The 14,003-nt window shown below is 36.0% G+C and overlaps 1 protein-coding gene across 1 annotated transcript; it reads right to left on the reverse strand.

Annotated features, from left to right (window-relative positions):
• Positions 1–6,734: 6,734 nt before the first annotated feature.
• Positions 6,735–10,611, reverse strand: LOC108207024 (protein IWS1 homolog 1). Its single transcript, XM_064088366.1, has 10 exons — positions 10,422–10,611; positions 10,131–10,308; positions 9,619–9,705; positions 9,182–9,393; positions 8,967–9,096; positions 8,737–8,799; positions 8,536–8,613; positions 8,047–8,138; positions 7,637–7,790; positions 6,735–7,077 (listed from the first exon to the last, which is right to left on the reverse strand). Exons 1-10 carry the CDS (start codon positions 10,439–10,441, stop codon positions 6,979–6,981), a joined length of 1,113 nt encoding a protein of 370 aa, XP_063944436.1. The 5' UTR covers positions 10,442–10,611; the 3' UTR covers positions 6,735–6,978.
• Between the last annotated feature and the right edge of the window lie 3,392 nt (positions 10,612–14,003).

The raw sequence follows: 14,003 nt of genomic DNA on the forward strand, positions 1-14,003 counted from the left end.
CATAACCAACGATCAACTAATTAATCTGTTCTCGTTTTATTCTCAGAAAAAGTAACACAACATATAAATCATAAAGTTACATGCATGTATGCATGTGAGTATCACCAATGCGAATCTGCAAACACAAAGCAACATACTGAGTACAAGCTAGAGCAATTTTATTGGAGGTAGAGAACTGATCATTGATTAAAAGAGCCAGATAAGAGACGAGTCTGCTTAAGCTCTGTACTGAAACGGTCCGGGGTTCAAGAGAGCAATAAGCTTCCCAAGCCCGTTCTGAAGAAGACTCCCAAAGCTAAGCGGTGCTTGCAGGCTCCCGGTGGAAGGAAATGTCTGGCAACTACTCGGCTTACTCAACGGAAAATCAACGGTCACCGAGCATGAAATTTGCTGAGGCTGTAGATTGAGAGCCGAGGTATTGAATCCAGGAACCGGAATAGAGAAAAATCCAAACGCATCTGTCAAAGCACTGGGATCGCCAATGTCAATGCCATTGCATTTCACACTAACTGGCACTCCGGAGCCACCCAAGATGCTGCCTACTAATGGGATTGAGGTCAATGGGCAGGCCAGAAACCCTAAAACCTGGAGCTGAGTGATGCTACTAAGATTAGCTGCGGGGAGATTTAGAGGAGTCCCTTGTGAGGCCGAGGGAGTTGCGAGCAAAAGGATTGCTAGGGTTGATGTGAGTAGAAAGGTGGAGCTGAAATGAGCCATTGGAGTGATTCAGGTTATGTTGGAGGAGTGTTTTATGTTAATTGTTTGAATGGTTTTGGGATGGTGGAATGGGATGGAATTACCCTGCTTTTATAGATGTTTTTTGAGATCGAGTGTTGATGCAACTTTGTTTAATTATTCTCAAACTTGTACTTGTGACGAAGTGATCGATCTCTCAGATTGATCTTGCATGTGTTCATTAAGTCATGGGCCAAGATGCATGGAGCTGATAATGTAAAATATAAGTATATAAGTAAATAATCAATCCTCGTACATGCATGCATATGTGTAATTAATAGGGTTGTGATTTACTGATTTGTGTATATAAACATTGGCGGGCGCCTATATAACATGCATGCTGTTGTGTGTGTGAAGTGTTATATAAATAAGGAAAATGCTTGGTGCACATAATTGTGTACAAAAACATGTACATAATGACATGTGGCGGATTTTAATTGGATGGCCCCCTGTATTTACACCAACCACCCCAATTAAAACCCACCACATCACTTGCCACATCATTATGTACAAATTTTCTGTACACAATTATGTCTACCTACCACTGCTCTATAAATAAAGTAAATGTGTATATATGCAAGTACCTGAAAGATCCGATGATATTAATATAATAATATCACTCTATTTGCTTTTTGCTGTAATGGCAGGAGGGAATAGTAAGTAAATACTCCCTCCGTCCCAGTCATTTGTATACAAATGGCTGGGACACGGAGATCAAGAAACTGGGTAAGAAATAAAGTTGGATGAAAAGTGGGTATAGTGGTGGGACTCATTTATATTTAATAATAAATTTGAGATAGTGGAGAAAAGTAGTGGGTGTAATAGTGTTTATATTATTATAGAATAGAGATAGTGGAAAAAAGTAGTTGGTGTAATGATGTTTTATATTATAAAAGTTTACTACTTTTAGTTTTGGAATGTATACAATTGATGGAACGTCCCAAAAAAGAAACTGTATAAAATTCACAATTAATTGGAACGGAGGGAGTAGTATGCTTTTCGTAATGACAAGCAAATTGCGTTTGTGGTAGTGTTATGTTTTATCGGGTTGGCTAGTAATTAGTTACCAGCCTTAAACCCGTGCACACTATATAATTTTGAATTTATTATATATAATTCAAATTATAACATCATTTTATTAGTGTTTTAATATTAAAGAATTGAATTTTTATTCAATTATATTACTCTTATAAATTTAGCTTTAACAATATTTTTTTGTATTGTAAATTATTAGTATAAATAATAAAAAAAATTATTTTTTAATTAATTATAAATTATATTTAAAAAAATAATGGTGGAGTGTTTATCTTCAAGTACATCACATGTGTTTATAAAACTGTTTAATGATGCAAGACGAGAACTCTGCATGCTGGACTCTGAAGACTTGTAGTTATAACAAACATGACCATACCAAAATTTTGTACGATTAAAAATTATACGCTTATTATAGTATAGTATAGTATAGATAACTGATGGAGTTAATTGTTTTAGATAATTTATTGGATTAAATATTTTGATTGCATATTTAATTTGAGTGACAAGCAGAAAAATCTCTTCGTAATAATTTTATCAGGAATTAGTTTTTTTTTTAATTACAACTCCTATTTTAGTCTCAACTTTTTATTAGCATTCTATAGAAATTGTGAGTCAGCAGGATATCAAATGATATAATAAACGGTGTCAAAATTAATGCTTCATAAATTTCTGGTGTAAATTTTATTTGTGATTCCAAGTATAAACAAAATATTTGTGGTCACGGTCATGTATAAATTAAAGATAGTGAATAAAAGTTGATATTTCGATGCGACAGCTATTACAGTATTTTAAAAAAATAAATGTTAATAATTTTGTTGAAGTGAGATAATATGAAAAAAAAATTGAGAAATTTATTACGTGTCAAACTAATAAAATTGGCAAATCATAAAATATGCTACTAATTTTATTTGTGATTCAAAATTATTAATAAAATATTATAAGCGAGAAATTGGCAGCTCTTACGGGCACAAGGTATATTTTTAAAATTAAAGTGTCAATTGATGTACAAAATGGGAATATGAAAAAATATTTTTATTATACTGAAAAGTTTGGGCGATCAACCATATTTGATGAGTTGCTCTTAGCCCTTAGGGTAATCAAGATGACAAAATGTCTGCTTTAGTAACTTAAACAACATTAATTGCAGATAATTAGCTTACGTATAATCAGTTCTCATTTTATTCTCAGAAAAATTAAAACACATATACAAACCGTACAGTTACATGCATGTGATCATCACATACGAAGAAATTTAGGACGCGAGAAAGCTTAACATTCAAAGTAGAAAGCAGTACAAGCTAGGTCATTTTTATTTGACGTGGAGAACTGGTTAATTAAACAGAGCCCGAAAAGAGACGAATCTGCTTAAGCTCGGTACTGAAATGGTCCGGGATTCAAGAGAGCAATTAGACTGCCAAGCCCGTTCTGAAGAAGACTCCCAAAGTTAAGTGGTGCTTGAAGGCTTCCCGTGGAAGGAAACGTCTGGCAGTTACTACTTCCATTCATGGGGAAGTTAATGGTCACTGAACATGATATCGGTTGCGCGGGCAGAGCCGTGGGATTGAATCCAGTGAGTGGAATGGAAAAAAATCCAAATGCATCTGTCAAAGCACTGGGACTGCCAATGTCGATGCCATTGCATTTGACACTGACAGGAACTCCAGAGCTCCCCAGGATGCCACCTAATAAAGGGATTGAGGTGAATGGACAGGCCAGAAAGCCTAAGACCTGGAGCTGTGTGATGCTACTAAGATTGGCTGCTGGCAGATTCAAAAGAGTCCCTTGTGAGGCCGAGGGTGTTGCGAACAAAACGATTGCTAGGGTTGATATGAGTAGAAAGGTGGAGCTGAAATGAGCCATTCACTACAACAAAAACGGGTAAATTCTCACATTACTAAAATCACAAGAATATAATATTCGTACGAATGGAACGTTGAAAATGAATTTTAAAAAATATATACGGGCTTCATTTGGGACCAGACAAATAATTGTGAAAACTAAAAACACAAAGGCAACACTTTGGTACTTATTTTCACGCTTACAGATATGACTGCGTCTGGTCATATTACTAATTATGACTAAAGTTGGTCGAATATAAAATATGACCGATTTTTGTCAAACTTGTATATATGACCACAGTCGGTCAAATTAATAAATATGACCGAAATCGGTCAAACCTAGCTTTCAAACATTCTAAATTTTTTTGCGGGAAATTTCCCGCTCAAAAAATAAATATGACCGCCTTTATTATTGACCGATTCTAGTCAAATTTAGTGACGTCATCATAAATTTTTTTTCCTCCTAAATTTTGTGGGTCCGACATTATAAATATGACTGGATAAATATGACCGTCATTTAATATGACCGCTATCAGTAATATTTAATGGCAGTCAAATTTATCCGGTCATATTTAGCTTTGACTTGTAAATTTCTTGATTTGACCTTAAATATGACCGCGAGCAGTCATATTTGTAGTCGGTCATATTTAGCCGGTCATTTTTACCCGTTTTTCTTGTAGTGATTGGAATTGTTTAGGTTATATTGCAGGAGTGTGTTCTGTTAATTGCTTGATGGTTTTGGGATGGTAGAATGGGATGGAACTACGCTGCTTTTATAGAAGTTTTTTGAGATCGAGTGTTGATGCAACTTTGTTTAATTATTCTCGAACTTGTACTTGTAATTACCAAGTGATCGACCTCTCGATCTGGGATTAATTTTGCATGTGTTCATTAACTAGATGCATGGAGTTGATAATATAAAATTACAATAATTAAACATAATCGATTCTTAATTAATAACAACATTGTTGTGCATGTACATTGGCGTGCGCAAGTTTCACATAACAGTATTGATGTGACGTGGCTGTGGAGTGTGATATAGCTAGGTAAAGTAGAATGATCGATCTTTGCTCATTGATATATGTTGTGAATTTGATTTATTTAAACTGATAATCTAAATTCTAATCCCTGTGCAGCGAAATTAGTTGTATTTCAAAATAATTAATTAAGCATCATTAATTAAGCACTTCAACGCCCGCATGTCCGCAGTACACGCAGGTGGGTCACATGCCGCAAATATCGAGCTTGTCGAAATGCCTGGAAATGTTTTAAAATTCTTCTCCTCCTGGGTTCATACGAATATACGATACGGGCTTGCTTTTATCTAGAAGGTCTGATACTTCTGTTGCGTTCAGGATGAACAGAACACATGTATAAATTACTTCTAGAACTGCTTACTAAAATCCCGAGTTAGCATGCAGATCCCTGTCCCCATTAATTTGACAGCTTTCACGTACCATCTGAACAACTAGATAGAGGGGCTGGGTTACATGAAAGCCACGGTTAAATCGGAGAACTCTGAAATTTTATATTTTATGCTGGAGAACATTATAAAATCTATTGTATTGTAAAAATAGTCTCGTTAAGACACTTTCTTCAGGCACTTTCCCTTCATGTTCGTTGAATTCCCCAGTAACTCAATTGAAATAAGAAAAATCATATCCAAGTCGATCTTTGGGGATGAAAAAATAGTGTATATATATATATATATATATATATATATAGGCTCATGATCAAATAGAAACCACTCTTAAAATAAAAACTAGAAACCAGTTTCCCTACCACTATTTATAACTGCGGGTATCACTAATTTATACTACACTAATCACTGTTTTTATATAGTATATAAACAACGATTTTTATTATCAAAATTGAGAAGATCTACTTATCTAAACTATTGATAATCGATTATAGATGATCAATTTCATCCGTAGGAAGGTTATTGACGGTAGGAAGCCGCAAAAGAAGTTGTATGATGATGATAAGTAATCGTTAGTTTTGTAAGTTATGATAGAAAGTGTATGTGACTATTGGTGATGATATACAATAGTGGCAAGTCATGAAAACGTCTGGTAATGGTGGTAAGAGGTCTATTATTACGATTTGGGTGAAGATGATGGTCATATACGTTGCATATATGTGTGTATATATATTTATATCCGCGAGATATGTTATATATAAATTAGTGATATGTTAGGTACAAATTAGTGATTTCTGTAGTTAAAAATAGTGATAAAAAACTGTCCAGAAACTGGTTTTTAGTTTTTAGGCTAATTTGGTTTCTATTGGAGTAGGACTCTATATTTTTACTCCAATAGAAACCTCCTTATCCTAGAAACTAAAAACCAAGCTGAAATATCACTAAATCCTAAAGCAAATACCACTAAATTCTTAAACAACCCCATCTCCACCTCCATCTCCACCTTCATCTTCACCAAACCCACCTCCATCTTCACCAACCTCACCTTCACTACCACCACCTCCGTCGTCGCCTCCTTCATAACCGCTACCACCTCTATGTCGCCCGCCCCCTCCATAACCACCACCTCTACCTCCATTATTTCTCTAACAACACAACCTCCACACCTCCATCTTCACCAACCCCATCTTAATCGATGCTTCAACCTTCTTCAACCCCGTTCATACTTCTTTCTCCACCTCGACTCAACTACAAACGCGGAGCCGCCACTATTCCAGCAACGCTCCAACCCCACACTTCAAGCCGCCCAAACATCCGCTACAATCATCTTTCCTCCATCTCCACCATCTCCACCACTATCACCACCATCTGAATCGAAAACATGAACAGATCTGAAGATTCTAAGCTGGAACATATCTGGAGATTAAGTTTTCACTAGTTCCTGCAACACATATCACTAAATTCTAAAGAGAATATCACTAAATTGTACTGAAAATATCACTAACTTATATTAGTTTCTAGTTTTTATTTTAAGATTGGTTTCTATTTGATCATGAGCCTATATATATATATATATTGTGGAAGCTCAAGTGGATCATGTAAGAGGAAACATGCATACAGGTTGAAGAATATGCACAATGGATCATGAGAGAGATTGAGGGGTAAAGAGAAAAGGACAATCAGCACCAAGCCACCAACAGAGGTACTAGAATAAACCTATTCATAGTTTATAAGTGGAAGCACCTGAATTTTTAGTTTTTTTTACAAGCAAGATCGACACTGTAATCTCCATCTACCACTACGCAAGGGCACTAAAGGTAGAAGCATAGGCTATTGTCTTGTAACTTGGTGGTTCATATATGCATGTATCTTTTCGATCCTTACAGACATGTGGATTAAGCACTTGCAGAGAATTATCTATGTAGCTTTGGTGGTTTTCTCCTTGGTAGTTTACAGGTACTTGACCATTGTACGGCCTTCCACACTAATTTTCGTCGCCTGAAGCTGCTTTCTTTTCGGTGCTTTCAACTGTTCCAATTTCTTTTTCATCTAAAATAAGTAATACAATCAGTCTCAAGGTTAGAACTGATCAAAGATAAGGCGACTGAGAAATAAAACAAGAAGAGCTTTAGTGAATCAATCAACACTTGTAGGTACATTACAAGAACAAGTCAATAGGAATTAGATCCATTAAATTAGTCAAGATATACATTTTTGTATCTCTCAAGCAAACCTACAATACCAATTTCAGATTAAGTAATAAGAGATCTGGTAAAGCAACAATGCAAATGCTAAAAAGGCGGAAACTTATCTACCTCTTTGTTTATTGTCCTCTGCTTCAGCCCTATCTACTGTGTATGATTTATCTTATGCACTGTATTTTATCTGGGGAATGCATGGGTGTAGTAATTTTATCACCAGAATTCTCTCAGTTAATCTAATGTTTCTATACACCTTTCTGTTTCGTCACCAGAATGACAGGTTGATGCAGCATATTTAACAAATTTTAATTTTAGATAGCTCTCAGGTCCTTATACAATCTAGTAGTTGAAGATAAAAAGCACATTTCCCACCTTTAAACCCAGTATTAACATTGAAAGGAACCAACCTTGAGATGACACTGGTCCTGCACCACATGCTCAGCTCGGGCCCTCACTAGGTCAGGATCAATCTTGGACGGAGGGCGGACAACAAAATCCAAAGGCATTGCCTCAGGCCTGAAAGTACGCTGTCTAGAGGACCACTTGCCGCACTTTGATTCCCTATGTTATCCATATTAATTCGAAAACAAATAAACTAAATATTTTTGCATAATGCTTAACTAACTAGCTAATCGGTTAAGTTTGATCTTATATGTCATGGTTAAATACTGTGAAAAGTTGGTTACATTAATATCATCATCTCTGGAATGCATATATAGCTTTACAGGCGAATATATAACTTCTAGAAAGTTTACTTTACAGATCTGTAATTAAGAAAAATCAATATACAAGAAGAATGAACTGTTATAATAACTACCTTTTGCCAGAAGCCCCCTGTAACAGAATCCTCTCATCATCAAACTTTCTCATGTCCTCAAACCTAGTGCTCTTGTTAAAGATTGATCGACTCTGAATGATCAAAAAAATAAGTCACGACTCACGAGTGCAAATTATCGGCATATATAAGCCAAAACAGAATCATACTTGTATAATTTAAGTGCACTTGGGGAAAAAAGAGAAGAAAAACACTGGCACGTGTACTAAGAAAAGAAAGAAAATGGAACTCTCATCTTACAACGTGAACAAATTGCTACCGGTAACTTCTAACAGATACATTACTGCAAAGTTATAAATAATTTCAAAGTTGTGCCACTTTATTCATAAAATATATTATTGTTGAAAAGCTGATAAGTTCTAATATTGACACCATGACTTTAAGCGAATATCTCATGCAGCAGCAAAAGGTCAATCGTTTTTGGTAGAGACTGTTGCGTAATTTTTAGGGAACAACTTCAGAAAATATTACCCAACTGTCAACCAGTTCCTTAGCAACTTTTCTGTTAGATGCTGTCTCTTCATCAGATCTTGAAAGAAACATTATGACCTGAGACAAATTCAAGGAAAAAACAAGTTAATTAGTTATGTATATGATTCGTTTACAAAACAGAATAACATACTGTATGCCAATTGCCCATAAATGAACATTGATCTATTTTGGAGGACTGACCTTTCCCAGACCACTCTTCTTCAGTTGCTCTTTTCTTTCATACTGATCTAAATCAATTGGGAACTGCAATCAGAGTGCACAACAACAGATGTTTCCAATTACCATATTTGAAATAGTATTTAAAATAACAATAAATTCAATAATAATGATACCACCAAAAACAGCAATATTAGTAGTAAAAAATTAGTACTAGTGAAAAATAACATAAATGGGGATAATCATGTCCATACATTAGTCAAAATTTTCAGTATTGCTGCACGGATATTTATACTCGGCAGGCTCCCATCTGGAAGTGGTTCAAGCCAACTCTTCAAAACTGTTAAAATTCCATGGTCTAAAAACTCATGTTGAAGCTGCTTCCTACAGCCAAGAAATAATAATTGGATAAAAACCAGGGATGCAACAATGTTAAGCAACTTAGGAAGAAAGAAGACAGCTAGCTTACTTCGACAGGACATCTGTAAGAAAAGGCAGCTTCATAAGTTTGTTTACAGCAGGTTTTGACTCTATATTCAGTAGTACATCCTCTTCAGCAGCAAATTCAAGCTCGGCCAGGACTTGCTCAACTAGCAATGCAATTTCTGCAGCAGATTTCTCACGTTTCTTTTTCTTCCTTCCCCTGTTAAAGGGATTTGTGAATTCAGCAATATCTTCTTGCTGTCATCAAAACAAATAAAAGAACCAACTGAAGATCTTCGAAACATTTCTTCTTACAAAGACGGTATTCGACCTCCAAGTCACACTAGGCAATTTACAATTACTCGTTTGCTATAAACTGACCAAGAAAAGGAATCTCATGTCTATTTCAAAAGTACAAAACACAACAAAATTTGACAGTTGTGACTTTCCATTTTGTCCCAATTCAAACAAAGTGTATCATACCTGAGGAGCATCACCAGGTGACTGTTGTTTGGTGTCAGTTCCATAACAATAAGCAGTATCAACCATCTTAGCAACCTCACGATCATCCTAAAACAAATATAAGTACTAAAACACAGTATCTGTATAATAGCTATACATTTCTCATAACGTTACAACTTACAAAATCATGACTCTATGCTGCATTAACTAATTCGAAAGCAAACAAACCCATCTCACTGTATAAATCATGTAGCAGGATTTGAATAAGAGTTTTAAGTCATTGTGTTTTACTGTTTTTCTGTTTATTTAAGTAGACAGCATCATACAAAACAACTAAAGCAAAAAATCTTATGTCAAGTCCATATAAACCAAATACAACTAAGCAAACTATACTAAATTCAATATATTAATAGCAGTAACTAAAGCCACATGAATTACAAAAAAAAGCCAGAAATGAATTGAAACAAAACAGCACCAAAATATAAATCTCTCTCTCTCTCTCTCTCTCTGTGTGAAATTAGAGTGAAGTAAACCTCAGAATCACCACCAGCCACTGTACGCCACATCTCCTTCACGTCCGCATCACCAGCACTCTTCACGAGGCGTTCTCGGTGGTTTGATTCCAAAAGTACCGGCGTCGGAGATCGACGGCGCCGGCCACCGCCGCCGTCGTCGGAACACATCACCGGCTCGTCATTCTCATCATCATACCTGAAACATACACAAAAACAGCTAAATACAAACAATACAGTGGAGATCATCAAAACCCTAAGTCCTGACTAAATACACACATAATATTGTAAGTATAGATGCAAAAAGCTTACAGGTGACTGTCGAAGCGCATGGTGAAAACGCTGAGAACGTCTTTTACGAAGGTTTGTATAAAATGATGTTTAATTTGTTTAGAAATGGCGGAAAATTATGAAAAATAAAATAATGAAATGGGAGGGAGAAAGTGTAGTGCAGCGAAGAGGGAGAAAAGATGGATTTGATTTCCTGCCTCGCACTTTTCTTCACTACTATACACCTCCACTAGATATATGATACAGTAGAAAGTTAATTGTACTCCTGCCAAACTTGCTCAAAATTTTCAATCTCACCCCGAATTGTTTTATAAGTTTCTTTCATGCTTCTAAAAGATTTGTTTTATTAGTTTTAATAGTTTGAATTTATTGTTTACGTTTGTTTGCTGCCTGGAGAAAAATTCGATAACATGTTAATAGGTGTCTTACGATTTCAATTGCGTTTATTAAGATGAAATCAATATATATTTTAGATCAGAGGTGATTAGAGAAAAAATCTATCAATATGTATATTTTTATTAATTTTATTCTAAATTATTTGAAATATAATCTAATCCACAATATTTATTAAGGAATGCTCATTTCACACTCATATCAAGTTTTCCTAAAATGTTGACCATAGATATGCTCATGTTTAATCATTATTTTCTCAAAAAAAAAAATTCTCTATAATTTTTTTTTTAATTTTTTATTACATTCACTAATCGTTTTATTTCGTTAAAGTGAACCAATTGTCTGATTTCTTAATTCTTAAAGCCCAAATAACGAAGGTTGTTCCAAAGGCTTGATATAATGCATGGAAGCTGGTCAATGGATACGTGAATTGGATAGGAATATGGATCAGATGCAAGAAGGCCCCGGTCCGAAATAATTTCTCCTTCTCTGATTGCACATTATCAAGCCCCGTTTATATTTCTCTCGGACGATCTCCGCATTTTTTGTCCAAGTGTTCCCAAGAAAGTGGCTTTCTGAAGATATCATCATATCGAAGAGGGCATGCCCGATGTGTATTGACTATTGAGACTTCGAAATTATATGGGTAATGGATAGGGGGCGGATCTAGGAAGAGGCACGAAAGGACACGTGTCCCTCCTAAATTTTCTTTTTATATTTTTTCACCATTCTAAAGTTTACAAAATTATAAAAGTGCCCCCAAAGAATTTAAAAATATATAGGTATTTTCCGAAAATTTGCTTCGTGCCCCCCCTAACATTTGTGGGCTAGATCCGCCCCGGTAATAGGTTAGTTATGGCTCAAGCCCTCCCCATCGGCCATCACTTCTAACTAGTTCAAAACGAACACTATACCCATCACTCGTGACTTGGCTCAAAATTTTAAAATATTAAAGCCATACTAACTCTAAATTTCATATCATCTAGGAACCACTATAAATGTGTAATCTTTCTCGTTCAGTTCTACACATTTAACAAGCATCTAATTAATCTTGCAATGACTAATTACTAGTATAACTCAGTGAAGTTGGTGATCTTCGTATCAACCCTGGTACTGCTCTTGGGGTCATTGCCTCAGGGCCAGGGAGTGGTGCAGCCACAAGCTACAGGTCTGATCCAGATATTCGAGATTCAATTCAGCGGCATACTGGCCTGCACACCAACCGGAAACCCTCCGAGCACTGGCGATGTAGTTCCGGGGGTTGTAGGAGCGGTTTTTAGTGGTTCATGCAACGGTGCTAGTGGCAACATTAGTCAGTTCCTCATAGATCAAAACGGAGCTTTTAGCGGTGTATTAAGCCTTTTAGATGGTATTTTATTTGATCCTAGTCAAGGGATGCCGTGCTTTATCAGCGTGCAGCTTCCTGTCACTGGAACCACTTGTACAGTGTTGCCTCCCACGGGAACCCTCCGAGCAGCTCTCAATTTGGTCAGTTTGGTTGTTAGTCTCGCTGGGAATCTTGTTTGTGTTGCCATCATCGGGCCGTGGGGGCTCTAACACCTCCCCCATGGCCATGCCGAATTATATAATCCATAATACAATCAATAATCAACTCAGCGACACAAAAAATAATCAAATCAATAAATGGAATATTATTAAATTATAAATTGTAATATTTGAATTTTAAAATTTTAATTAAACGATATAGTTTATATATATTATTACCTATTAATTATAATATACTCCCTCCGTCCCATATTAGTTGTTACATAATCTTTGACCAGAGATTATAAATTATTCTTTCATCATTTTAAAAAATTGAAAATGACATCTTAAAGTAGATTAAGAGTTATTTTCCGGTGACATGTATTTTATACTTTTTCAATTGATAAAATATTAACAAATCTCAGCCAAATTTTGGTCAATTTGACAGGCACAAAACCAAAGATTACAACTAAAATGGGACGGAGGAGTACAAGATTATTTAAAATATAATATTACACAACATGTATAAAGTTATAAACCAACAAAACAGAAAAGTTTACAGAAATCCAAAGAACTGAGAGGAAGCTGACGCATGCCAGATCCTGATCTATGAAAGATATTGAGCACCGGACCGCATAACTTTTTTTGGACAATTTTTCCACTAAAAAAGTTTTTTGGACAATTTTTCCACTAAAAAAGTATACCAATAGACTTTTTAAATGGTACATTCAATCTTTATATACCACAAAGATAGATATATCTATACAATGAGTCTGTGCTGATAATTTATGTTACCCCAGCCATCTCTAGCTTCTACCTGTTCTGAACAAATCGATTCATATATAATGTTAAAAATATTTACACCAGAGGGACCTTAAATTCAATATTTTGAGGAACCTCTATAAATAGGAGTCTTGCTCATTGAGCTTCTCACACATTTAAATAACAACACAAGTATTATATATATCAAGCATCTCTTTCTTGCAATGACTTGCTATAACTCAGCCAAGTTGGTGATGGTTGTATCAACCCTGGTGTTTCTATCTGGCTCACTGCCTCAAGGCCATGCACTACTTACAGGTCTACTTAATATAACCCGGATCCAATTTACCACCTCACAGCTGGCCTGCACAGCCACCGGAAACCCTCCAAGTACAGGCGGTGGAGTTGACGGAATTGGCGGAGCGCTTCTTAGTGGCACGTGCAACGGTGTTGGTGGCAACGGTAGCGGGATCCTAACACATATAGATGGATTCGCTACAGGTATATTGACTCTTGCAAGAGGTATTACAATTGATCCTAGTACGCGACTGCCGTGTTTTGTCACCGTGCGCCTTCCTGTTACTGGAACCACTTGTACAGTCTTGCCTCCCACAGGACTCCTACAAGCAGCTATGGAGTTGGTTGATGTGGTTAGCAGTCCCATCTTCGGTAGTCTTGCTGTTGCCACCACCGGACTGTGGGTGATGGTGCCCTAGCCAACAAGGCATGCAAAAACAATCCTATCCACCCACACCAACAATATCCCAATGGCAAATTATATATATGCATAAGTTGATTCTCTGTGTAAAATAATTATCTGCATTTATGTATATGCATGCTTCTACTGCATGCATGAAAGTGTTCCGTGCTTTCAAATGCAGCATGTAATATTGTGTAATGCAAATGTAATATTGTGTTTTATGAGTGTAGCTTCCTGTCACTGGAACCACCTGTACAGTGTTG

Source organism: Daucus carota, chromosome 2 (genome assembly GCF_001625215.2).
Source record: "Daucus carota subsp. sativus chromosome 2, DH1 v3.0, whole genome shotgun sequence".
NCBI lineage: Eukaryota > Viridiplantae > Streptophyta > Magnoliopsida > Apiales > Apiaceae > Daucus > Daucus carota.

Bases quoted from the DNA above. Each gene is read 5' to 3' on its own strand.
- LOC108207024 (XM_064088366.1), bottom strand. From the start codon at position 10,441: ATGCGCTTCGACAGTCACCT. The intron at 7,791-8,046 runs GTAGTTATTATA...TGGATAACATAG, and splicing joins CAGGGGGCTTCTGGCAAAAG to GGAATCAAAGTGCGGCAAGT. The intron at 7,078-7,636 runs GTTGGTTCCTTT...TACTTATTTTAG, and splicing joins AGGACCAGTGTCATCTCAAG to ATGAAAAAGAAATTGGAACA.